The sequence below is a fragment of the Mesoplodon mirus genome (genome assembly GCF_964341445.2).
Source record: "Mesoplodon mirus genome assembly, chromosome: 13".
NCBI lineage: Eukaryota > Metazoa > Chordata > Mammalia > Artiodactyla > Ziphiidae > Mesoplodon > Mesoplodon mirus.
The window spans coordinates 40,589,009-40,616,738 of NC_138989.1; the positions used below are offsets into that span (position 1 = coordinate 40,589,009).

The 27,730-nt window shown below is 41.7% G+C and overlaps 2 protein-coding genes across 3 annotated transcripts in view; both read left to right on the forward strand.

Annotated features, from left to right (window-relative positions):
- Positions 1–1,241, forward strand: part of TTC39C (tetratricopeptide repeat domain 39C) — a 105,444-nt gene extending 104,203 nt beyond the window's left edge. For both annotated transcript variants that reach the window (XM_082640445.1, XM_082640446.1), the window contains one exon: positions 474–1,241. In XM_082640445.1, the coding sequence (XP_082496571.1) occupies positions 474–563 (90 nt within the window). In that variant the 3' untranslated portion in view covers positions 564–1,241. The remainder of the gene's footprint in view (positions 1–473) is intronic.
- A 3,662-nt stretch (positions 1,242–4,903) lies between these two features.
- Positions 4,904–27,651, forward strand: CABYR (calcium binding tyrosine phosphorylation regulated). Its single transcript, XM_082640447.1, has 7 exons — positions 4,904–5,624; positions 5,731–6,528; positions 8,583–8,755; positions 8,851–8,904; positions 22,055–22,402; positions 25,364–25,968; positions 27,256–27,651. Exons 3-6 carry the CDS (start codon positions 8,608–8,610, stop codon positions 25,957–25,959), a joined length of 1,146 nt encoding a protein of 381 aa, XP_082496573.1. The 5' UTR covers positions 4,904–5,624; positions 5,731–6,528; positions 8,583–8,607; the 3' UTR covers positions 25,960–25,968; positions 27,256–27,651.
- Positions 27,652–27,730: the final 79 nt, after the last annotated feature.

Sequence of the window (27,730 nt, forward strand, 5' to 3'; positions counted from 1 at the left end):
ATTCAAGAAATTTTGTGAAATGATTGTCCTGGTTGGTATTTCTGGAGGGGAAACTGATACCTGAATCAGTGAGCAGTTGATTTTTAAGTGAAATTACACATGAAGCTCCTATGAAATTGCTCATCCTGCTTTATAAAAACTCTTCTCATTTGAGTGGGAAAATAACTGTTGATTTCATAACTGTGTTCTTGAGTTAAGAAGTTCTAACAGCAACTTCCAATGAGCCCAGCTTAAGACTACTGTCCCAGGAATAACATGAGGGAAATTTTCCAAAGACAGCATTAACAATGCTCAGTTGACATTTTAAAAACGGACACAAAGTTTGAGGTTTGGGAAATAAGAAAAATCAAGTGAACGCGAAACCTTTGTTAGGAGTGTAAGGAATTTTACTTTGGGCAGTACAAAGCTTGGTGTGATTAATACTGTAGTATTACAGACAGCTTAGCTAATACTCTCTTTCTCTTGTCTTGCAGGAGGATTTCTCTGGCTATGACTTTGAGAACAGATTGCACGTCCGCATCCACGCTGCTCTGGCTTCGATGAGGGAGTTGGTTCCTCAGTGACAGACCCGAAGTTCCCGCTCCGTCCCTCCCCACACAGGTTCTGCACTTTAAAAGTAGAGGACACAGCTCTTATGAAGATCAGCTTTTCTTCTGAAAACCATCTGGGCCTGGGACACATTTTCTCAGTTAGGTTGATGTATTAAAGATCTCCTCTTTTAAACACATAGCTAAAAATTAATAATGACGATGATAATAGTAATAATAACTAAGCACCTGGGGAGAGGGTTAAGTGACCTTGTTCAAACATTTTAGTTTTGTGATTTATTATTTTTTAAATAAAATTCAACTAAATATTCAACCTGCAATCTTGTAGGAATGCCTCCTTGAAGCACACATCTGACTGGGTAACACTAAGAGGTACCTGTAAAATTATTAACAGTATCACGACATAGCACTTATATTGTGTTTTGAAAAAAAAAAAGTGCTAGTTGTTTCACTTTATCCTCAAACTATTTCTGAGAATGACATAGCACAGATGTCTCCATTGTCCAGACAATGAAACTCAGGCACAAAAAAGGCTAATTGACTTATCGCAATTAATTATTCCTGTTATTATGGAGTAATGAATAGAATGCAAGTCTCCTAACCACAGACCGAATATTCTTTCATTGTAAAAATATATATATATGTTAATAACCAGGATTCCATGTTTTCTTATTAAAAAATAAATACTCTTCAGCTGAAGTTGTCATCCTTCTCTCCAGATTGTCTACAAAAATGTTTCAAAGGTCAGACACTTTTATTCCTTTGACAGCCAATCAAGTGAAAGCAAACAGAAGATAGTTTTACAACCGAAAGTATAGCTATTTTGCTAATTTATTAGAAGACCTAGTCTATAGACTGGATAAATAATACCTACATTTTTGGTGTTTCCTTTTCTTTATGATAAATTGTCTAATTACCAATTTTTGGAAATCTTGCAACATATTACTTGAAAAGGTTATTCTTGAATGAACATAGATTCTTTTGCCTCAGAATATTTGCTGATGAAGGATTCACTGGACTATCTATTGCCAGGATTTAATCATTTTCCCCTTAGCTCAGGTTATTGATATTGTAAATAGAGTTCAAAGTTATTTTTTAATCCTTCGTTGCTAATTTTTATTGTCACCTAATTTACCTCTTTGTTCAGTACTGCGCACCTGTGGTTTTGAAGACTCTAAATACCTCAGTCACTTAAGAATTTCTGTCATAATTGTGTGACTAACCTGGCTCAAATCTTAAGGTTAGATATTTCTTAAAATTTATGTTGCAGTAAAGAATATCATCTTGGGGTGTCATTTATTTACATATCCTTTTAGCTGAAGTATGATCTCATGCGACGTCAGTACTTTAAAATATTTCTCTTCAAAACAGACATGGAAGGAGCAGCTCGAATGTTGGCAGCTTTAATCTACTTCATCTGGTATTGAGGGAATAATAATTTCTTCAAAAGAAATGATTGTTCCTCACTGATTTTGGCTAATCTATCTTCATGTTTTCTCACTTCCAAAATGCTTATTAACAATTGACTTTTTTTCTAGCCTGACTGCTGCAGGGATTTTAGATGCTAGCCAGAGAGAAAATATTTCTATCCTACTTTCATGAACGGGAAGATCCAGAAGTCAGGTATCAATAGATGCCTTCTGAAAGGAAACATTTATGTCTAAAAATGTTAGATACCTGGTTTCATCAAGGCTGAAGGGAAGAATGTTATGAATCTTTAAAATATGGCTCTTGCCATTTTGTTGTCTTTTTGGCTATAGTATATGTGGCAAACTTCTCAGTTATGATTGTGGAACATTTAGAATCATGAAGTTTTTGCTCCAGAGTTCATACTTAATTGAATTTTCAGTTCAAATGTTGTTTGAACTATTTTTCAGTATTGAGAGTTTACATAAGGCCCCATACTTTAGAATTAAAAAAAATTCCTATATTAACTGCTTTAAAAACTTTTATTTCTCCAGAGAGATTTCAGGATTTCAAATAAGTTTGTGTTCAGTTCACTTAACTGAACACACACCATTAGAACACCATCCAGTAAGTCTTTGTTAATAGTATGTTTATAGGACAGGTGCATTTATAAACTGTCTCTTCTAGGTTTGATGCAGGATAGCCCCTGTGGTTTATCTGGGAACCTGGTGATAAAGCACGGAGAAGGGGTAGACAGTGGTTCTGAAGACTCTAAAATAACAAAACCACGCTGTGAGTACACTGTACTGTTAGAGTCACTGAAATCTGAGTACATTTTTTTTAGTTGAGTAATTCATAACGGTTCTGGCCTTCGTGCTGTGACTTATCCAACCTGTGAGTTACTGTGATCTGCCTGGAAACCTAGTTTGGTGTAAATTGCTCTTTACCCCTCGCTGATGAAGAAAATAATCGTATAAGCAGAACTATTTGCATCTATATGTGCTTTTTTATGTTGGCATCACTTCTTCCCCTTTTCCTGTTTTGGAGGCTGTCAAATGGATCTTCTAATTTATAAGTGTCAGATATATTTTTGTATTAGATTGTGCCTATGATGAGAGAAATCTCTAATGTATATTTTATGTACTCGGAACACATTTATAGTTTGATGCACTTTGAGGCATGGTCTAGTACTAATCATGTAATATGCATCTTTGTGATTAATGTGTTTAAGATTTTACTTTTACTGGGTTAGGTATCTTTTTGATTTCAGCACATGATAGCTAAGTATTTGAGTAAAGAGTTATTATTTTCAGATGTCACCAAAAATCAGAATATTTATTGTCTCGTATTGTATAAGTCAATTATTTAGAGAATTTGCACTTTTATCTTTCTGCCAACTCAAAGGACAATGCATACATGATTTTTAAAATACACACACACGTGCGTGTGTGTGTGTGCATACATATATGCCTTTGCCATGTAAACTTTCCTAGTCGATTGCTTCCTTAAGCAGATTGTGGTGGCAAGTATTCAAGTATGGCTCCTTTACCTATGAAGATATATGGTCACACAGTCATAATGTAGTGTTTGGTATTTCTTTCTCTCTCTTTCCCTCCCTCCCTCCCTCCCTCCCTTCCTGTATATTTTGTGGAAAAAAATCTTGTTAAGCCCAGATCCTTCCAACAAGATACATAGTAGAGGGAGGGGACTTGAAGCTAGCAAGAGGAAATACAGAAAGAAAAGGGCAGGGGAGGGGGGAGCAAGAGAATGGAAAGTTGGTCCATAAAAAATGTGCCTCTTCAGTTAAAGTGAGCAAAAATCACACAATTGGCTAACATGTGAAAACTAGCAAGGGAGCTGAGCTCTATTTCCTAGTTGACTGGGGTATTCAATAGAAGCAACACACTTGTAACGTAGCTGAACTCTGGATTACACTTACTTTCTCCTCCCTTAGGCTAGTGGTTCTCAAGTTTTAGTTTTACAAATTATCCCTACTCTGAGATTCTGATTCAGTAGGCTCTAGGTAGGGCTTAGGAAGATATTTTTAACGGGCTCCTTGGCTAATTCTAATGCAGGTGGTCTACATTAGAGAGACATTGCCCTAGGTTATCATCTTTTGGTAAGTATTTAGTAAATCTGGGAGAAGAGTTAAACATATGGCAAGGTTATGCATATTATGGGGCCACTGAAAAAAATGCTTCTAACCCATTGGTTTTCTAAAGTAGGAGATTCCTGAGCTGAGTTTTAAAGGAGGAGAAGGATGCAGTCAAGTTAAAGTGATGGCTGGAAGGATGTCTCAGGCCTTGGACCTGATGAGCAAAGGCACAGAGGTGACAGGTAGCATGTGTTTTCAGGCCAGGTCTCTAGAAAGTCAAGTGGAAACCAAATGGTAAGATGAGATAGTTACACAGAGGTCACAGCATGATCCTTGGACTTCTATAGAGTAAGGATTTGAAGGGGGGAGGGGCAGGGAGCAATGGAGAACAAAGTAGATTTGCAATTTAGTTAGATCCCTAGTGACTGAAAGAGATGAACATAAGGACAAGAAGATTGTAAAGCCACATCAAATCACTAGGAGTTGTAGAAATCAAAGCAGCACATAGTGGTTTGAAAATGTTTTGTTAGATGTTTTCACTGTAACAGTTTGCATTTCAGAGCAACTTGAACAGAACAGTCATTGCAGAAATGTGGAAAGAGTACAGGCTTGCCTTCTGAGTAACAGGTATTCCGCACAGTACATAACATCTAAGTGGTGTTCAAGATCCATCAAGGTTGGTTAGGTGACACAAGGGTATGTGTCTCTCATTCCAGAAGTCACCATACATAGGATCTCTAATGTTTGTATTTGGGGTTCTTAGCTCAGTTTCATTATGCCTTTGATAGTTAAATATATTATAAACCAAACCCTCATTTCACTTTTGTTTACACTGCTCTGTGGCACGTGGGATCTTCCCGGACCAGAACTTGAACTCGTGTCCCCTACATTGGCAGGCGGACTCCCAACCACTGCGCCACCAGGGAAGCCCTTCTTTTAAAACGTGACCTTCATGAGAAATGGGGGCTTGTCTGCCACATAATGGGCACTCGGTAATAATTAATGGACGGATTAATATCCTCAAAATGCCGTGTGCAGCATAGATGTAGGCTGGGGCTTCAACATTGCCTATTGCTGCAAAGTGCTCTGCAAGTCTTAATTTTTTTGTAACGTAAAAATGTTTTGTCAGATCTATGCCCTGATGATGTTATTTAACGGTTGATTTACAGTGATTCTTGTTGCCTTTTAAACATGTGGAAATGGATGACAGTGAAAGCTGCTTGGAGGCTGATCATCGTGACTGTGGTGGTATTTAATGCCCAGCACAAATAAGAACCTGAATGGGTAAAAAAGCAGAGAGTATTTTAAAGGAGTCAGCGTTCCTTTACTTTGGTGAAACGGAGCTGAAGTTACACACAGTCCTCGTAGACTTTGCAACCTGCCTCTGACGGTATGGTTTGGCGAGGACACATCGTGCCTGAGGTATTGCAAGATCCAGAATTACGGAGCAACAGAAAGATTCAGGATCAATGCCAGATTCTCTTTCGGCAGGCGAGTTTCTCAAGAGAAGTACTGCGCTGCATGATATTGTACCAGTGTGGTGTACGTGGTGGCAGAAGTTATTCTTCAAAAAGGTGACTAGAGAGCAACAGATTATGGTGGTGGGGGGGGAGAGGGGTGCTATGCGGTGGCAGCAAGATAGAACTGCCGTAAATCTATTTCTCTTTCTTTCCAAGCCAGCTCTTATTTTAGACCGAGAGATTCAAAGCGGAGAGGCTGTCGCCTTGACCGGATCCCGGCAGTATGGAAACGTCAGTTTCCCACGCCCCTTTGTATTCTGCCGGAAAAGGCGAAGTACACCACAGTGCTCTGCCGAGTTCCGGCTTTGTTCCCTTTCGGCTCCCCATTGGTTGGGGCCGCCGAGGCCCCGCCTCCTTCCGCGGCGTCTGGAGCCTTCAGCGAGGGGGCGGAGCTTTGTGACGCAGGCGTGATGTTCCCCCAGAGATATAAAAGACTACCCGGTGCGCGGGTTTCTCCAGGAGCCGCCGGCAAGGGGGCAACGAGGAAGCTCTTTAGAGCGTAGCCGGAAAGGAGAAGGTGGGGCGACTCTGGAGAAAAGGCCCCCGCCCCCCCCTTACGGCCCCGCGGCAGTTAGGCCCTCGCAGCGGAGGGGTTAGTGGACAGTTCACGTGTCGGGGAGGGTGGCGGCCCCCGGAGTGGGAGGCCGGCGGGTGCCCACGCGGGCCAGTGACGCAACCACTGGCCAACGCGCGTGTGGAGGACTCCGGGGTCCGGGGTCTGGGTCGGCGGGTCCGCCGCCGCCACCGCTGAATTAGTCGGGGTGGAGTCTGGACGCCCGCTCTCCCAGGTCTTTCTGCCCCCTCCACCAAGCCAGCCAAACGGCAAAACACAGAGACCCCAGTGTAGGTGTTTAGGAAGTGAGTGGTGGGTGCTGTTGACGTTTTCTGTGGCCCCGAAGCCCCTATTCTCGCATCTTCAGCCAGGGGCACCGTTTTCCTGCTCAGTCGTTACCCCTAGGTTAGTGGGTTTGGTGCGGGGTGTGGGGAATGTAAAATCTGTTAGTGTTTGACAAATGTGTTTCTGTCAAATACACAAGAAGTTTGAGCAGAATTAGTAAGCTGTCATTTGAAACAACCCTCAACGTCTGTACTCGTGACTTTATCCGTTGATGTAGTCGAGGATCGGTGTCACAGCGTGCGTCATCTTGTCGAGGACAGCTCTTTGTAAGGAGCTACGTCATAGGATGCTCCGCATCCTTGGGGCTGGGGCCCTAAACGGCCCCGCACCATTCACAAAGCCTGGGGAAGGGGAGGGGCGCGGCAAATCGAGGATCGCTGCGTGGGCGTTCTCTCCACGGTCGGTAGCACCAACTGCTAACTACAGAATGGGTGTTTTGTTAGCTCCGTCGTGGCCACCGGTGAGCCACTGTCAAATCATGACCCATCTCTCAACTCGCACTGGGGTGCAACGGATGTACTTAAAAATACATATATTTATGTATGTATATATGGACGTATATATACACATATATACGTCCATATACACACATACATATAAGATATAAATGGAGTGAATATGTATCATCCATATAATTACCGCCTACGTCCCTTAACGTTTAGCACGGGGGCCTGCTACAGGTGCACTGCTGGTTTTTTAAAGATGGTTTAATTCAGTAAACTCCTGTTGAATGATACTCTGATACTAAGTTTTCATTAGGCGATTGAATACAGTACCCTTAATTCTCAAAGGTTTTGCTCTGGCGATAGAGATTCATTTTTTCCCGACCTTTAGGAGGATGAAATGTGCTTTTAAAATATTCAGCATTTTGCTATTAGTTGCTTTTTATTAGAGGTTGGCCTTTTGTATAACTGCTGTAACTAAACTGTGCCCCTTGGCCCCAACAATATTGAGATATTGTTGAGGACATGGTTCATTATATCACACTATTCTTCTCTTTATGAGGACCCATAGGAGAAATTTCTCCTGGGTCTCAGTGCCCAGAAGAGCTGTGATTCTCCCAAGCAACTGATTTGGTTTTTTATCTCAGGAAACCTGAATCATTTAACCAACCATTTCCTATTATGTGATGGCTACTTGGTAATTCAGGGGGCTGATGTGACACTCCATCTCTAGTGTAGGACCTAAGGCTTGTATTGGGATACTGCCTGTGGCTTCATCCTATTTTTCCTACTATACTTTTCCCCTTAACCACTGAACTGAGTTCCTTAAATATTTAATTTTCTTCTTTGTGTATATTTATAAGCCCTCTTAAATAATTTTTTAGAATGAAACAGGACACACATACACTGACACAGTTTAGGGTGGCAACCTCTGCAGCTAAGAGTTACAGGTAAGAGTGTGCAATGCCCTTGGTACCACTTAAAATGCAGAAAGCCAAAAGAAGGGAGAGAGGACAACTATGGCAGAGGTTAAGGGAAGATACGAGAAAAGAGGTATGGATGGTGGTGGGGGGTATAATACCACAAGTTACTACTGAGATGAATATTAAACACAAAATTAAAGTTAAAACATGTATACTTAAGGATGATCAGTGTGTCTGGGGATATATTTAGAAAAGTGAGAAAAAATACATTTTCTTGTAGAAATTCTACTTTGTAACTCTTTGATGAATGTATAGAAAAGCCAGTTCCCATATGGTTTGGAAGGCTGTTTCTTGGACACCCATAAATGAGCTCGATTTATATTTCTTGACATTTTACTGCACAAAATATTTACTGAATTTTATAGAAATAGGTTTTGTTTGGTTTTTGTTCTTTGTTTTTAATATCACACTGGAGTTCTTGGCAGGGCTTTTCCCATGGATTTCTTTAATAGTACTAGATTGCTTATCTGCATATAATAAGTTGTTGGTAGCATGGTTCTTTTTTTTTTTTAAACATTAACCCATTAGCCCATTTTACTAGAATAAATACCTAGAGATTAGAACTAAGGCTAGTGATTTTCATAGGAGATAGATTTGTTCTTAGGAGCTATAGTTAACTTGTTAACTTGTAAATTTTTAATAAAAAACTTATATGCTATTTATAAGACTTTGTGTTTCTTCATTATAGTTGAGATTACAGACATCCCGCCAGAATGATTTCTGCAAAGCCCAGACTTGTCGTACCTTATGGCCTCAAGACTCTGCTTGAGGGAGTCAGCAGAGCCATACTCAAAACCAATCCAACAAACATCACCCAGTTTGCAGCAGTTTATTTCAAAGAACTTACTGTGTTTAGAGAAGGTTTGTGATTGCTTTAGATTATATATTTGTTACTTTGAAAAAGAAAGCATTTTAAATTGGGAGTTTTATGTATCTGATTTCCTGTATTTCTTTAGGAAATAATTCTCTGGATATAAAAGATCTTGTTAAACAATTTCATCAGATTAAAGGTAAGTACAGTAAGTAGTAATAGTTAAATAAAAATCTAGTTATAAATTATTGCATTATTCCTAGCATACATTTAAGCTTAAGAGTGATGCTCACAAATATTGTCTGTTTAAATAATTACACTGATGTTTAAGTAATCACACTGATGCTTTACTTTTATTATTGAATCAGTTTTTTAAAGAATCTGAGAACTGACATTTTGGAGGATTCTAAATTTTAAAATAGGGAACACTCATCTTTTGCAAACCATTTGGTACAGAGAGTCCTAGAAGAGTGTGTGTCAACTATGACCCAAGCCCTGCCTGTCTTTGAACTGAATTTTGTGGTAATACTCAAATTATAATGAGATACATCACTTAGGAACATTGTAGAAACACTCTTCTTGGAAGCTTATTTTAGTAGAAAAGGTTAATCACCCTTTTTTTCCTCCCCATGATGGTTTAAATACAGTCCAGCTTGGAGGACAGGACATCGATTAGGTGTCACTAACCATCTTTTCTGTTCCAAGAGTCTCTTTATGTAGTGAAGAGATAAGTTTTTCATAGAAGGTGGTCTCTGACCTGTCTCTGTGATGTAAGGCTGTATGTCTGCTTAGAAAAACTTGTTTTACGTGTATATGTGTAAATGTCTATCTTATGTGAACATAACAGCATGAAACTGAATTGATGGGGGAGCAGTGAAGAAGTCAGAGGGGGAGAAAGGAAAAAGGCGAAGTTTACATGATGAACATTTGGGAAGATCAATATAAGCCAAAGAGGATATATTGGTTAAATCCCAAGGACAGGCACACATATCTAAAAGAATGGTAAGAAAAGCTTTTGGAAGAATTTTGTGGAGAAAATGGTGACTTAAGGTGAATGTGAGAAATAACGAAATAATGCTATATTGGCTGACCAACATTTTGAAGTGACTATAGAAAAAGTAAAGGTAGGATCAGTGAGTTTCGGCCACTTTTATTCTCTGCCACTGATGTTAATAGATAACATAGCCAAGATAGGGAGAAATTAGGGGTAGACCTAGGAAAACGTAAAAATCATGAGGGTTTGGGTCTACAGTGAAAGAGACACCCAAAACAGAAAACAGGATTAAGAATAGCAAGAGTCAGCATTTCAAGGGGTAGGAGAGTGAATCGCCGTGGTTTAGGAATATTTTATTGTCTAGTCTGGGTGCTTCCCTGCAGGGTCCTGATGGCATTCTCCGCTTACCAAAGGAAAGAGGTCTGAGATTTGCTTACCACCAGCAGGATATACAGACAAGTGCTGGAACACTGGCCACTCTCCCCCTTCCCATGAGCCTGGTTTTCCAGGCGGTCAAAGTTATTATGGCCTTTGTACTTGTGTCCTTTATACCAGGAGCTACCTTTGAGAGGACTGGCTGTGCAGGCTTGCTGTGTCTGAGAATGGTGATAAAGTCAGTGACTGTTTATCACTGACTCTTTATGATTGTAGGTAACTAAGTGGTAGCCTTTGTGGCTAATCTGTTTATTGAAGAGTATACCAACCATTCAGCCTAGCAAGTGGACTAAACTGACGTGGATTTTGGTCCAGCTAGGGTAACATCTTTGAATCTCAGGGTTCAAAATTAACAGACTGAACTAATGGAGCAGCCATGCTTTCGATGGAGGTTAAGGGGTAGGAGATACTGCTGCCTTTCTCCTCCAGTAACTGTAGATATCAAAGAAATTGACACAGTGTACAGATAATCCTAAAAGTAGACTCACAGTATGGCTGTAGAAACAGATTGCTCTTTAGACAGTAGAGTAGAAACGAATGTTGCTTGTTCTTCCCTAGAGAGTTGGGGAAGGTAACATGAAGGTATGACCAGAAAATATAGAGTTCAGTGTTATGATCTAGTATCAGTTGGGCTCATTTTGTCTGCCTTTTATTGTCATGCCAAATGGCTTCTTAATGGACTACTTCATTAGTATATATAGAATGGATAAACAACAAGGTCCTACTGAATAGCACAGGGAACTATATTCAATAACCTGTGTTAAACCATAATGGAAAAGAATATAAAACAAAATAATATATAACTGAATCACTTTGCTGTACAGCAGGAAAAAAAAAAAAAAGACAGCACCACTTACTAGAATTTGGTGATAGGAGCAAGAGCTAAACTACCATCCCTGATGCATTGGTCCCCACTCATCTCCCAGATATCAGATGTATCCCCAAAGTTATTTCCAGCTGGTTAGTTTGCTGCCTAGCAGCATTACTACCAAGCTGCCCGTATGCATGGAAAGTGTGGAGATAAGTATATCCTTCACATATCATTTATTTTATTCAAACCCTCCATTCTGGGATTTTTCCTAGAAGGAGCCCCATTTTTGGTAGGCCTCATCATAGGACCAATAGTGTTTACCCATCTCCCCACTGCATTCAAAATTTCTTGCAGAGGCAGGTGATGAAGGAGGGAAGAGGAAAAGGACCAGACATGAGAGCAACTTTTCCCACTTCTCTGTCATCTCTCATCTTTTCTCCCATTTTCCAGAGCCTGGCTCTATCCAGGCCTCCGTTGTGGCGTTTCACCCACATGTGCTCATTTCCGAAGCAGCTCATGTAAAACACTTTCTTGGATCCTCCTCTTGTATTTTTCTGCAATTTGATTAAATAGGTCTTACTACTGTATGAATCAGTGAAAGCTTTTCTATTTCTCAGTCTTCTCGGGAGAGCTTCTTCACTAATCCACATGAATCGTTGAGGGGGTTTTAGAAACTCAGGCAATATTTTAAGGCAAAACTGTCGTCTCAAGTTCTACCACTTACTATATCTAGGAAAAGAAGGAGGAAGGGGAATAGAATTTTTTGAGTAACTGTTTTGTCCTAGGCATTTACAATATATTTTGTCAATTAAGAGAACTTTATAAGGTAGGTGACATCACTGCAACTTTACTCAAGAGAAATCTGATGCTTGGGAGTGATTAGATAACTTGTAAGTTTCTAAAATATTAATTGGTAGAGTTGGGATCTAAACTTAGATCTTCCTAGTGCATGAAGATCTTCCTAGTAGTAGGACTCATTAGTAGGGATCACTAGGATCCCTCTAGAAAAACCTTTAAATTTTGAACTTGGAGTGAAATCTCAGTCCTCTTTCCCCACATTGTCTCCCACTTTGCACTTCTTCCTCCTGTCAGGAAGGAGTGTACTAATTCTGATCTTTTCACCACTCCACGAAGAGGGCAGTGGTTTCTCCATGAGAGTGGTAAGTGAGACCTCAACACCACTATCACCTTCCGTCCTCCTAAGCCTAATTGAGTCTAGTTTCTAGTGTTATTCCTGTCTTGGCTTCCAACAGAGGCAGGAAATAGCCACCTCTTTTGAAGAATCAAGAAGGCCTAGCCCACCCAGATCCCCAGCTGAGTTACCTGTTAACTTTTCTAACTGACCCTGGACGTTCCTGGCAATGGCCATACAGTAGTGATTAGAGTCACGAACTGCTGCTCATCACTGAGCCCAGTTTCAATTCTTATGTAGCACCGTAACAGTTATGCATATCATTAAATATTACCTTGAGTTATATATTCATATTAGATAGTCATAATAAATGTTTTCAGTTTCTTATGCCAAATTCTATTTTTATGCCTTATAGAATTCATTACACATACTTGTAGCTATCCACTCTTATTAAAAAAAAAACAAGGAATCTATTTCAGGACTATCCATACTAAATTTTATAAGGCTCTGGTGTACTCTGTACTTTCCTGGGCATTTTTTTCAAGTAAGGCTATACTGATTCCCTAAACAGGGATGAGTATTGTATCAGAAGGACTCTCTTATTTCTGCAAGCCTTGTGTTTGCCTTGGCAGGGTGGTAATTTGTACCAAGGTTAAGAATTTTCATTTTTTTTTTTTGACTTAAAAAAAAAGTTGCAGTGATTATCTGGCAATATTGTTGGGAGTGGGGCTTAGGTCCTTCATGCTTTAATTATGTGGTAAGATTAATCACTTGGGGGAGTTGTCCATACTAAAGATCGCAAATAAATCACTGAGCAAATGGTATAGTCAAGAATTGGGGTCAGATTGTCAGACTAGGGACAGAAACACAGGGTCAGGATTAAGAGAGGAGGGGGCCGGGGAAGAAGCAGATAAGTAAAACCAGGAAAGCTAGGATGGTAAACCAGGCTGCCAAGGTGAGGTCAGGAGCCACAAGGAGATGTCAGTTACATGAAGGAAGGACACCTTCCTTCCTTAAGTATCTGACTCTGCTATCCAGAAACTCTGATAGCTCCATATCGTTCCAGACTCTTCAGTGTTGTAGGGGTACTTCTAAAAAATATTAAATTAGTATACTCCGATTTCAGATAACCTCTCTTTTTTCCTGTTTGCTCTGCTGATCTCTACCCACTGAAGCATTAATTTACTGGAGGGAAAAGGTAAATATAGTCTGGAGCAAGAAAGTCATTACTCAGTATTGAGTTTCCAAAGTTCATAATAAAAAAGCTAATGCTTTGGAGTTTTGCAGGAGACTGTTTTTTCTTGGAATTTCCGAAGCTGAGTTTTGATTTAAGACTTAACATGACCAGAATCAAGTTTTTACTTTATATAAGCCATAGAGGAGGGAGGAAAAAAGATGATATAAGGCCATTTCCTGCTACACAGGAAAGGGAAATGGAAAGTCCTTCTTTTTTTTTTTTTTGCGGTACACGGGCCTCTCACTGCTGTGGCCTCTCCTGCTGTGGAGCACAGGCTCCGGACGCGCAGGCTCAGCGGCCATGGCTCACAGGCCCAGCCGCTCCGCGGCATGTGGGATCTTCCCGGACCGGGGCACGAACCCGTGTCCCCTGCATCGGCAGGCGGACTCTCAACCACTGCGCCACCAGGGAAGCCCTGGAAAGTCCTTCTTGACAATGGGATTGTGGTGCTGGGGTGCGGGTAGTGCATGAAAAGTGCTAGCTGACTTTGAAACTGGTGATAAGGAAGGTAGATGGAATTTCTGATCAGAATTCCCTAAGACTCAAGCCGGTGGCTTGTCCTCTGCATTCCTGGGTGCTGTCTAGAAGAATGCATGCTTCTCAGAAGCTGAGTGGTTAGCATGGTACTGCCTTTAGCACATCACCTGCTACATTCAGCTCCTGCACTATAACTGTCATGATCAGACATTCAGTAAATATTGGTTGAATAAAATAATTGCATTTGAAGCAATGGATTAGAAATAATGGAGAGTCTTTCTCAGATGAGACTGAGATAATATTTCTTGTGTCCTATGGCCCGTGTGTGGCTTTTAGTGGATCCAGATGTGTTTAGATCGTCCCAGAGTGCTGACTAGCAAGTAATTCAGATGGGAAAAAGTGAAGTGACTCAACCTACTAACAGAGAGCTAAGTGCAAAATGTTGAAGCTGGGAATAAAATAAAAGCTGTCAGCTAGGCCTTAATTGCTGAAGGACCAAATTAGGAAGGGAATCTCTGTCCTTCAGTGAAATAAGCACAGAGGCCACACCTTCCACAAAGTAGAAACTTGAGTAGTAAATACAGTGAAGTCAGAGACCAGCACCCAGAACCCAGGCAGTATGAGTTATGCCTCTACCAGAGGTAATTGAGAGCCAGCAGAGAAAGACAACATGTGGATCAGAGCCAGAGCTCACCACAGCACTCAGATTCCCTCTTCAGAAGTGGGGAGAACCTTTGAAAAAAAGCAATACCCAAAAAGACTGAATAATAAACCCAAAGCGACTTTTAAACTGGAAGGGACAAATATTTTTAACTAAGATCAAATAAATTTTGCCTTTGGGAAGTAAGCATTTTAATGCAATTTGAGATCAGCTAGAGAAAGTAAAGTAATGCTTTCTGACATGTCTAAGTTATAGTACGTAAATTTTGATCCCTTTATAAGACCATGGCATGCAAAGCTTTCTATGAGCTGAATCTATCCTACCTTTGCAATTATCTCTCATTTCATATCTTCACAGACCTTATGCACCAGACTGACAACTTGTCATTTTTTGAAAAAGTAATTTTGATTTTGATCATTTGATTTTGGCTTATGCTAACTCCCTCCAGGAGTTCCTTTCCCTCCCATTTCTTTCAAATCCTGTATATCCTTAAAGTCCAATTCAGTATTTCATTTAACAAATATTTAAATTCCTATCCATTGCCAGATACTGTGCTAGGAGAAATTGAGAGGTTTCAGTTTCAGCTATGATGAAGTAGCTAATATTGGATTTACCTTCCTATCATAAATACCTATAAAAGCTGAAGAAATTATATAAAACAAAGTCTGGATTCTTGGGAAATGGGGTTCACAGAAATTGAGCCCCATATTCACCCCAGTGTCATTTTTCAAATTCATGGGCAGGAAAATAGAGGCCAAGCAGAGATTGGAAGTCTCTCCAGGAAGAGAGAACAGAGAAACAGAGTTTGGAGCTACTAATGTGGCTGGGATTTGGGTGACAAAGCACCAGAGAGGAGGCATTTGCAGAGACGGATTCCACAAAAGTCTGCAAAAATATTTCCTTTTTTTGGCGGGGCCAATTCCTAAGCTGCTCATGTGTGGACTGTAAGGCTTGCGAAGGCTTAGCAGAGAAGAGCTGTTGGAAGACTGAAAGCTAGTTAGGGATTTCAGAAGTGGTACAGTGTTGGGGGAGGCTTTGGAGTTTGGGCCCAGCCAAAATGAAGAGACTTTTCTGAAACCCTGGCAATCCAGTTGAGACCCAAGGAAGGTCACACCCTAGGAATAAAGACAATGTGCTAGGAGTAAGAACAAAGCTGAAATATGTCTATTTTAACAAAATTTAAAATGGAAGTATCAGGAGGATCAGATTTGCCATTATTAGAGTAAGACCAACACCATTTAGAAGAAAACAGTATAGTCAGAGTCTCTACAATGTGTCATTTACAATTTCCAGCATACAATTAAAAATTACCGTTCATTCAAAGAAGTGGGAGGAAGTGACTAATAATTAAGAACTAAAACATAAAACACTCTCTAGAAGCAGACCCAAAGAAGATCCAAATATTAGAATTACTATATAAGGACTACATAAGATGGCGAACTTCAACAGAGTAAGAATCTTAAAATAAGAAATAAATGGTTATTTCACAATTGCAAACTAAATTTTTATTAGATGGCTTTACTATCAGAAGACAATTAGAAACTAGAAAACCACGGCAATAGAAAATATCCAAATTGAAGTAAGAAGAAAAACAATAAGACAGAGTGTAAGACACATTTGTGAGACATGATCAAAGGATCTAATATGTAATTGGAGTCAGACGAGGAGAAAAGAGAGTAGATGGAAAAATATTATTTGACTGAAAGACATCAACCTACAGACTGAAAAAGTTTGGTAAACCCACAGCAGTATAAAAATAAATCCACGCTTCAGTATATCACGGTCAAACTGCTGAAAAAGACAAAGTCATGAAAACAGGGCAAAAAGGCACATTACTTTCTGGGGAATAATCAGACAAATAGCAGATTTCTTAACAAACTACAGAAGCCAAAAGACAATGGAATGACACCTCTACAGTGCTAAAAGCAAAAAGCTGCCAACCTATAATGAATATATATCCAGTGAATATATCCTTTAAAAATGAAAGCAAAATAAAGACATTCTCAGGCAGACAAAAGCTGAGAGAATCCACTGCCATCAGACCTGCTCTACAAGAAATACTTCTAAATAAGTTTATAGGCAAACAAGAAATAAGGGAACTTCCTAAATCTGGTAACGTGTATGCATAAAAACTTACAGCTAATGTTATACTAAAGGTGAATTTTGAGTACTCTCCCATCAAGATTAGAACCAGAATAGATATGTCTGACATCACCATTTCTATTCAACACTGAGCTGTAGGTTCTAGTCAGTGCAATAAGGTGGGGGGGGGGGGAAGGTATACATATTGGAAAGGAAGAAGTAAAAGTACTTTATTCACAGATGACGTGATATAGAAAATCCAAACGGATCACCTTGATAAATCTTAAGATAACATATTTAAATACCCAATGAGAAAATGGATATTACATAATTCGTAGAATAAAAACAGACATGGTATCTAAAAAGCAGCATATACCACAATCCCCCTCGTTCACGTTGCTTTACAATTTTTTTTTTTTTTTTTTTTTTTTTTTTTTGTGGTACGCAGGCCTCTCACTGTTGTGGCCTCTCCCATTGTGGAGCACTGCCTCCGGACACGCAGGCTCAGCGGCCATGGCTCTTGGGCCCAGCCACTCTGCGGCATGTGGGATCCTCCCGGACCGGGGCATGAACCTGTGTCCCCTGCATCGGCAGGCGGACCCTAAACCACTGCGCCACCAGAGAAGCCCTTTAAAAAAAAAAAAGATTTAATTATTTATTTATTTTTGGCTGTGTTGGGTCTTCATTGCTGTGCGTGGGCTTTCTCTAGTTGCGGTAAGCAGGGGCTATTCTTTGCTGCAGTGCACAGGCTTCTCCTTGCGGTGGCTTCTTTTGTTGTGGAGCACGGGCTCTAGGCACACGGGCTTCAGTAGTTGTGGCTTGCAGGCTCTAGAGCACAGGCTCAGTAGTTGTGGCACACGGGCTTATCTGTTCTGCGGCGTGTGGGATCTTCCCGGATGAGGGATCGAACCTGTGTCCCCTGCACTGGCAGGTGGAGTCTTATCCACTGCGCCACCAAGGAAGTCCCTGCTTTACAACTGCTAACTTATGCCTCATGTTAGTTAGGAAAGTACTCAGCTTCAAGTAACAGAAAACCAATTAGCAGTGAAAAACAAGATATCTGGAAGTGCTGTTCATCCTGCTGCTGCTATTATAATAATAAAGCATCAATTATCTAGGTTCTCTGCTTTATCATTCTTAGCATATTTTGTTTGTAGCCTCATGCCACTGCTCTAGGCATTATATCCATGTATAAGTCAGGAAGGAGGAGGAAGTGGCGGCATCAATGAGACTTTTTTCTTTCATTAAAAAAGTAAAATCTAAGAAGTCTAGCAGACTTCCCATTTCTGTCCCATTGGTCAAGGGAGACTGATAAATTTTCTGATAAGGGAAATCAGAACGCACAGGGCTGGTTTACACCTGTACTCTGCAGGGGCTCTTTGGCATCTTGGATGAGGCAGTTGTGTGGGGCCCCCTTCACACCTGCTCCTTCTCACTTAAGCTTAACAAAAATTACCTAAAAGCCACTGTATCCAATACATATTTCAGTCACTGCACTGATCACATTGTCATCTGTTTATGTGCCTCTAACCTTAATCAGAGTGTACTATTTAGGAGATCTTACTCATTCTTGATTCCCCAGTGTCTATCACATAATAGGAATTAAGGATTGGTGACTAAAGAATGAATATAAGGAAGAGAAGAGAGGAAGGAGAGAAAAGAAACAGACCAACTACTTTATAGTCTCTGGTGTTCATCATTCCAGTCAGTTCAACACACAATAGTTGGAATCTTCTCTTTTAAACTTTTAAAACTATATGTACCTTTCTTCAAATTCTTGAGTCCAAGCACTCCTGTGAGTTCCCCTCCTGCAGTCCTCTCCTCTCCCCTCTCCTATTAATCACTTCTCTCATCTCCTGTTATGTCCTGCTTCACATTCTCCTCTTGTCTGGGACAGCTTTCAGATTTCCCTTCAGTGCCAGAACATGCCTTTTTCCTTATTCTTCCCTGATCATGCCCCAAGCACCCCAAGTCTCCACATGAGTTCTGCCTATTCCAAGAAATACTGTATGCTTGGAATGTATCTATCTGATTGGTTTCATGGAAAATCAGGATTCTACAGTGAGTTTTAATCAGTCACTTTATTAAACTTAGACATGTTTTAGAGGAAGAAGTGCATTCAGTGATGTATGTAATTCTGAGAGTTCATGCAGTTTTTTGTTTTTGTTTTTTGCAGTTCAAGTAAAACCAGATTACTGACGTCATACTGAGTTCATCTTCATGAGGTTGACATGTAAGATCAACCTATAGCAAACCTAGTTTACAACTTTAAGAAAGTTTTCTACACAAACATAATCTCAGTGTTACAAGTCAGCAATCTTTGGAACTGTTAAACAGACCTTAAGACATTAGAGAAAAGCTCTTTACCTTTTGTAATAATAGATATCAACAGGAATGCAATATAATTATGTATATGTGATAACTTGTTTGTGTATGTTTGTGAACATTGTCATGTATTCTAAACAAAACCAAATGGTTCATCATCTAGTGCTTTACATTTTCAAAAACAATGTTAAAGCTTAAGGTATTTGATCTCAATTTAATGTTTCAGTGATGAAATATATCTATTAAAAATAGTATGATATATATGTATGTGTTTATGTATATATACAAATACATATATTATAAATGGGAAAAAACACCCTGCATCTTATCACCCAGATTATGAAATTGCCAATTTAATTTTAATCAAAGCTGATTTAAAGATGTGAGGATTATAAATTTTAATTTGATATCACATTTCAAAACTTTTTAAACTAGGTGTTGATTTAATCTTTCCCCTTTTATATGTGATTTACAGTTTATAGAACACTTTAAGGTGAATAACTCCATTTAATCTCTACAAAACCTCAGTGAGGTCAGAATTTAAATCCCCATTTTGCACACCAGGAGGTTGAAGCTCAGAACTGTTGACTTGGCCATGCATTTATTCAATCACAGGGCTAAACCCAGATCTTCTCATACACCTTTTTACTATGAAAAAGATGTCTTGTGGGGAAGGAAGCAATATCATAAATTCTCTGATGAGTTGTTATGATTCATAATTATATAATGCTTTACCTTTCCAGAATGGTTGTTATTTAATAGGGGACTTCTAAAGGCAAAAATATTAAACCTAAAGATTAAGCTCCTAGATACGATTTCAGGTAAGACAAGCCTGTGAGATACTTTGAAAAGGGCAAGTGGCCCTTTCCACAGAAGCTGAATTCCTATCGTGTAAGTGATGTATCAGATGAGTCCCATGCAGGCAATCTAGGGATTGCAGTGATCTAGTCCCTAAATTGGTTGGGTTCTTGAACACTCTCAGGGGAAATAAATCATTACTTGGGGAATTTAGGTCCTTGTGGGGGAAGAGTGTTGTAGAGGCCTTGAATTGGTGTGTAGGTGTCTAGGTGAGTCTAATGAGAAGTTGGACTTGGGCTTCGTGCTGGCTCTCCTACCTTCACTGTTCCACGGGCCTCAAATTCCTTTAGCTGTGGGCTGCCTGACCTTGCCCTTGGCCTTCCCCGACAGCCGGCCCCACTGAGGGCATCTCTCCCCACACTGTTGCCCCTCCCTCCAGGGGCAGCTGCTGTGTTTCTCGTTGCTGGTCCTGGGCTCTCGGGGCAGGGATTCTCTGACCTAGGTGGTCTTTGCACCAGGCATTGAGGATGGGGCTTTCTTAGTATTCCTGTCAGTTGTCCGTGGCAATCTCTGCCTCGTATCTGTGGTCAGTCTTGAGCTAGTGTTCCTGCCTCTGCCCCAGTGGTAGGAAGGAGCCCTCTGTTTGCTGTTGATATAGGAGTCCTCTCTGGCCTTCTACCCTGCTTCCATCTTTCACAAAAGCGCCTGTGAGTGTGAACAGACATCTTAGCCCACATTTGGCTTTCATCAGTTCATTAAGATTTTAGCTGATAACTTACCAGCTGGTATGGTGGTGACGTTTCCAGGCTCTGCCACAGATGAGAGAGTTCTGTGGCCCTTCTCTCCTTGGAAGGGCTGGTTACTCTTTGGAAATCAGATTACTTGACTGCCTTGTGACTCTGCTCTCTGATGGGCTCAGAGTTATCATTTTGAGATTTATCTGGCTTTTCCTCATTGTGATGGGCATGACAGTTTGTGCAGCTTTATCTTAAGCGTAAGGCCAGGCTTATTTAAACAAAATTTCCCTTATCCCTCCAGCCAGAGGATATCTTTTCCTCCTCTGAGCTTCCATAGGTCTTAATTGGGACCCTTGTTAAGGACATACACTTTTAACCTGTAATATCTGTATATCTTATTTCCGCTAAGCTTTATGAGGTCTTGTCCTAATAATTTTTCCATCCTCAACAGTGCTTAGCGTACAGTATTTTACACACAGCACAAGCACTCAGTCAAGTGTATTAGTGGGTAAAGGGCTTTGACTGGAAATAGGTGGGGAGTCCTGAGGAGGTGGCTGGTTGGAAAATGAGGTCATTGTTCTAGAAGCAGAGGGAGGTAAGAGTAGATGTGGCTTTTCTGTCTTTTTGAAACTTCTTAGCATGTGAGCGTTTGTGTGGTATCCATGTCCAGAATTAGACACGATTCAAGTTTACAAAAAATCAGCCGCTAATGTGGGAGGAGACCCTGGAGGACACTGTTCTTTGGAAAAGCAGTTGGACGCATGAAGACATGTTTCCAAAGTTTTGACTTGAAGCAAATACGTTCTTGTAAGGCAAATTCTCCTTTTCCTGCAGATTTCATGATATTAGGGAAATGCTTCCCCCAAGAGAGAATCCTCAGTAAAGTAAGCAGATGTGAAAACGTCTGATGAGGTTAGACAGACATGAGTGACAAGCAGAGCGCTGCGTCCGGAAGATGACGTTACAGCAGTTTTCTAGCTCTGGGGTTTCTGTATGTCGTCAGTTGTCTTGACCTTCTAAGCCATGGTTATTTTCCTCCTGCCTGAGGATTCACTGAGCCCTACTTCTGGAGCCAGAGCTGTCTTCTGCTGCTCGTCTGGGTCAGGACTTCGGCTGCATTATCACACCTCACCAGCAGGTGCTACCATTTTTAGAATAGAAAACATGACGTTTCCTAATGTAAAAATATTCTATAGTCCCCTAGTTTTCCAATTCATTAAGTTGAACTTTATATACCAATTTTCTTAAACTGAAGAATGCCTTTAATCATATGACAGCATTTGTTTCATTACTAAGTTATGAAGTGTTTTTTTCTTTCCCCAGTTTTGTGAGGAAGTTTGGATCAGGAGCTTTTTCCATGGATGTTTTCAGCTTATTTTTAGGCAGTTATGATCTTTCCCCTGATGCTGACCAGCTGAAGGTGGTATCTGAGTGTTAGAGTCACTTATTTCTAAGGAACTGAACTGAGCTGTCTTTTGAGTGGATAAGGACAGGAAGGTTTTGTTACCCACAATGAAGTTACAGATGTTGGAAACTAAAGCAAAACTCTTTTGTACTTGCGTATATATTGACATTTGAACGCTCAACCTATGCTTTCTTCATAATTCCTTTTTTGGGGGATATGTACTTATTATTAACCCATCTGACTCTCATTTTTTAGTGGAGAAGTGGTCAGAAGAAACAGCACAAGAGAAGAAACCAGTATGTGTGAAAGAGCCAGAAAGAACATCTACAGTTTCCCAAGAACCTAAACGGATGGAAAAATCTACGGACACAGAGGAGGACAACATAACTGCACTGCAGTTTAGCAACAAAACCACGCAGTTCCCGTCAGTTCATGTTGAGCTGCTCTCAGAGCCTCAGGACGCCCCTGAAGTAGCTCGTGCTCCTTCGAAACCGACTGCCCCTGAGGATGCCACCCCGCCCTCATCGCCATCGCCAGCAGCTGTCTCATCCGAGCTGGCCTATGTCCCTGCTGACCCAGCTCAGTTTGCTGCGCACATGTTAGGTAATGTTTCCTCGGTTCATTCGATCACTCTCAAGTTTTAATAGTGGACGTGGCAACAAGTATGCCCGTTTTTCCCGAGGAGATGCTGAGCTCAGAGGCTGCTGCAGAGGGTGTGGTGGCCCCTCCTGTGCATTCTGGAGAGAGGGCAGCAGTGCAGGTTCTGAGCGGGACACCTGTCCACGTAGAGTTGGGTTCTAAACCTACAGACCGTACGGCTGAACCACCGACGGCGTCCTCATTCCCCTTGCAGGACGAACAAGAACCTCCTGCTTACGATCAAGCTCCTCAGGTCCCTTTGCAGGCTGCTACGGAGGTGACATCCACCACGCACATAGCAGCTATCTATAAAGATGAGCCTGTGATCGAAGGAGTTACTAATGTTGAGCAAATACGGGAGCAAACAGCTACCCCCTTTTCTGATCACGTTGCTCGTCTTAAAGGAAATGAGCAGTCACCACCCCTTAGTCCCATACTTGTAGTAGGCAAGACAGCCTCAGACGTGTCTGAAACATCTGTGGGTTCTGCAAACTTTGTGCAGTTGGAGAGTGCAAAATATGACTCCTCAGTACATGTGGAGGCAGACGGCTCTGCCACAACGGTGAGCTCTGAAAACTGTGCACCTTGAAGTGGACATTTTTGCGCTGGCCCCTGGCAGTGCTGGGCAGCAGGACTCGGGAAAACCGTGCGTCCCAGGGGACGGAGGCCAAACCCGCGCTCTCAGGGGGGCTGCACAGGTTGTGCGCTCGGGTGCGTCCGTAAGACCATCTAGGGGCCCCCGACCTCCTGTTCCATAAGGTCTTGATGAACCAGAAATCTAACCAGGATGGGCAGCAGCACCTAAACAAGGTTTGACGGAGCCAGGTAAGATAATTACTTACAAAATTAAAGGTGATGCTCCCAGTGACATCTATATTGGTGTCCACCTAGGTAGGCTCCCTGCAGATTGGTCAAAAAGCTTTATTTTTAGTAGTATTTAAAATGCCAAACCTGTTTAAAGACTTTGTTGTATTTGAGATTTTACTCTTACGAGATGAGTGATTTTAAAGCGACATCACCACTGCTTGGCCTCAAAGTTCAGTCATCTAGCACTTTCGTGTTGTTTTGGACATACTGTGTGGTGAAAAACGGTAGAGCCTGTTGTCAGCTGTAAAACGTTCATGTGATCTGGCTACTCCTACTGCAAAACCATAACTAGGGGGTGTTGGTTTGAAATCTCTCACCTGTAAAAGTAAAATCAAATGACAACAAAGTATTTACACAGGCGATGGCATTAAAAACGTGAAAGAAATGGTGGTGTGTTTGACTGCTTTTGCGCTGAGGCGGGAGAACTCTGCAACCTGGTCTGGGGGCTGGTCAAGCCCTGACGTCCCGCCTGGGAGCTTCCCGCCGCTGAGGGAGCGGCTTCATAGCTGGATGGAGAGAGGAAAAGGTCAAGCTGAAGCTCTGTCACCCAGGGGAGCGGCGAGGTAGCAGCAGCAGCAAGGATGGACGCGGCGAAGCTGGCCGGCTTCCATCGGTGCCCCGACAGGCGCCCCAGTCAAGCTGCTTTCTTGGCTGCTGAACTATCACTACCGCTTTCCTGTGACACAGACACGGTTTGACCTCCCATCTCGATCTAATTATGGCATTTGCTCTACTCACCCTCCCAATCCATCTAGGCAAGTGCAGCGGCGCTTATCCGTTTAGGGAGGTGGGACGTGCAGGAACCAACCCCGCCATTCCTTTTGCAGAAATTCTCTCACCCTTGACTCTTACCAGAGCCAGGATGATAAAAAAGTGTTACCACAGCAGGTGTTTAGAGATCAAATTCTGTCTGGCAGTGTGACAGGGATTCTGCACAGCTGAAAAGGCAGAGGGCAGAGTTGGAACGTAGTCTGTGGGGCTGGCATTACACTTGTGGCCTAAGCAGCACTTCCATCCTCAGTTACTGTTCTCAAGTGCTTCACTATTTCCAAAGCACTAAGGGTATTTCACAAAAACCTGAAGACTTGGCTTGTGCATATTTTTAATTAGCTTCCAGAACCATCATCTGTTGAAAGCATCTGAAGCTATTAAAAACACAGCTTAGTTGTGTGCATAGTGTTATTTTCTTTTCTGGGGAAGAAAACAAAGCTGCACTAGGGATGCGTGCCGTGTTCAGAGGGTGACTCAGCACAGTTGGGCCAAGTGCAGCTCCTCCATCAGGAACCTTTGCTCCTCCGTCCCAGCTTCTGGGATTCGTTCTCCAAGACGGCACTGTCTTCAATTAGCCAAGTCTAACTTGACACGGTAGATGCCTTGGTGTTAAGTAGATGGACGGCCCTCCGAGAACTATTTTTACTTAAAGATCCACTGTGCGACCAACCAGCCTTCTACTGCCACCCAGGACCTATGATTTCAAGCCTTGCCTAAGAGGGAGCAGTGCTCTCAGGTTCCGAGTCCTAGAATATGTGACGTTTTGTGTGTAGTGACAAACTGATGGGAGACGATGCCGCCTGCGAAGGGCCAGAGGTCCTTGATTATGTGATCAAAAGATGATGACACGTAGTGCTGACTTCTTCCGTAGAGAGAACAATCACTAATGCTTTTTTCAATGGCTTAACACACTCTTCAGTTGATTTTTTTGGTAGAGCCAGGATTGTTGATTCTCCATTTCCTCTGAGGACGCTGTAGAAGCCATGTCTAAAGTTAAGTTCCTGGAAACAGCAACTTAGAATGAGATTGCTTCTCAGCCACAACCCTAGTGTCCGTGCCACTGGCTATCACAATACTACTGTTCTCGTTTTTTGACTGTAGAGAATCTCTTTTCTTTCACATTACCAAACACAATTTATTTAGCCCTCTCTATAGCATGCTTTATGGCACATATTACTACAGCTGTTTGTTTATATGTAAAAAAAAAAACATTATGAAGACATTTCTGTGCATAGCGCCTGATACAGAGACCAAATCTTTAACACCTGCAAATTTTTTTTTTTATAGCAATAGCAGCAAGCGAAGCAGGACAACCACCACCATATTCTAACATGTGGACCCTTTATTGTCTAACTGATATGAGTCAACAGAGTCGCCCATCACCACCACCTGCACCTGGGCCTTTCCCCCAAGCAACCCTCTATTTACCTAATTCTAAGGATCCACAGTTTCTGCAGCATCCACCAAAAGTTACTTCTCCAACTTACGTGATGATGGACGACAGCAAGAAGACCAGTGCCCCGCCTTTTATTTTAGTGGGCTCAAATGTTCAGGAAGCACAGGATTGGAAGCCTGTTCCTGGACACACAGTTTCCCAGTCAGATGCTTTGAAGAGATACGCTGCAGTGCAAGTACCCATTGTTGTTCCTACAGATCAGAAATACCAGAAACACACCCCCAATCCTCAGAATGCTAATCCTTCTACAAATGGACAAGATGTCCCCAGACCACAAAGTCCAGTTTTTCTTTCTGTTGCTTTCCCAGTAGAAGATGTAGCCAAAAAAGGTGCAGGAGTTGGTGACAAACGTACTCCCTGTGGAAGTTACAGTATTGTTGGAGAAATAACTGTGACTACTGCCAATGTTCGCAGAGCAGAAACTTAAAACTGGCAGGTAAATTCTCTTCCCATGATATGTGAGCCTGAACACACTTGAGTTTTCAAGCAGGTTGATCTGTTGACCTAGAGACTGAGGTATTTTAAGACACTGAATTGAGACACGCAGTGAGCTGGGGGTGCGCTCGGATCCGACGTGGTGATTGCCCCCACCTCCCTTACCACGTTACTACTCAGCGCACGGCAGGTGCACTGTGCCGCAGTGACGCACACCAAGCGTCCGGTGCCTAAAACGCATACCAAGCAACCAACTCAGCTAACTGAAAACCTGGCGCTGTGTTTAGCCCTGTAGAAGATGCCAAAGGGATGGATTAACATAAAGACAAGACATAGTCTCGTGGGAATTTTATAGTCTAGTCGGCAGGTTTAAGGGGCGGGGAGGACAAGGTGAGAGATTATATATGGAGCACCCAGTCAATGCGGTAAGTCTGCTCCCTTGCACAGTGAATACTTACGGTTGGAAACACATTCATGAGCTAAAGGGACAAGTGGTGTTAACCATAGGTAAGATCGTTTTTATCACTCACAAATCATTAAAAAATTTTTATTCAACCAGTACTTACTACCATATACAGCACTAGCCTCTCCTCCCCAACGTGTGTACGTACAGCAGAGCAAGCAAAACATGCAGCCACACCTTAGAAAAGTAAATGATATGTGAAGTATTAGGAAGAAAAGCAGTAGGTACTGATCCAGGCCCTCTATTAGATGGGGGTTCAGGCACAGATGTAAACTGACGTCTGCATAGGAGAAGGAGCCCACAGACAGAGGCCGAGGGCAGGAAAGAGCATGGGGCTTAAGACTCTGCAAGTTGGCCACAAGGAGACGGGCTGGGAGGAGCCGGGGAGAGCACATACAGTGAAATCAGACGTGAAGAGGGGACCACGTAACTCAGGCCCCTGCCTCCCTAACGAAGAGACTGGGACTGAACGTTCAGTGGAGGAGCCAGAGACAGCAGCTGCACGTCTGACAGACAAAAGCTAGATTTCAGTTTTAGGCAGGTTCAAGTAAGTACCACAGTTAGTTACCATCTTAAGGAGACTTTTCAAAACATCTTAGGACTATGAGTATTTACCTACTCCTACCCTTTAGACTTTCAGTGGAACTGTCAAAATGGCCGTTTTTGGCATGAGGTGCTGGGATATTTTAGTGCACATGCACAGATAACATAGTTAAGAGCTTAGCAGAAGAGCAGGAGGATAGAACTTGCATTTCTGATCATCCACTCATTTTACATGTTCAGTTTTATGATTAAACAAGTCACTATTTACATTATTCCTAACAGGTGCCGAAGATGACACTGTTTGAGTTGACCTTCAGGGTGGAGTCTGCCACCAAGCGTAATACATCAATAAACTTCATGCAAGCAAAACCTCGTCGCCTTGCTTATTTATAATTTAGGCGGTGTACAAACATCTGAACACAACAGGTCTTAAATATTTTCAGACTTGTGATATGACACAACAGTATTTTCCAACTCATATACATTGTAAAAAAAAAAAAAACCTTTCCACTCTAGCAATTTTCTACCAAGGTATTCCACTTGATAATTCTGTATTTGGCATTCACACCAAGTGAAGACAGTGGCACCTTGCTCTAATACTGTATTTACCCAGAGAACAGTGAGTGCTAACTGCCTACTTAGCACGTGAGCCCGGGGGTGAGTTCTCTGGCCCTGGGGACTGTGGCAGCACAAGGACTTATTTTCTTGTAAGGACACCTGACAATTTGGCATCCTATTAAGTGCAGCATTAGTATAT

Coding starts and splice junctions, on each gene's coding strand:
- CABYR (XM_082640447.1), top strand. CDS start 8,608: ATGATTTCTGCAAAGCCCAGACTTGTCGTACCTTATGGCCTCAAGACT. Junction 8,756..8,850: donor ACTTACTGTGTTTAGAGAAG/GTTTGTGATTGC, acceptor GTATTTCTTTAG/GAAATAATTCTCTGGATATA. Junction 22,403..25,363: donor GTTTGCTGCGCACATGTTAG/GTAATGTTTCCT, acceptor TTTTTTTTATAG/CAATAGCAGCAAGCGAAGCA.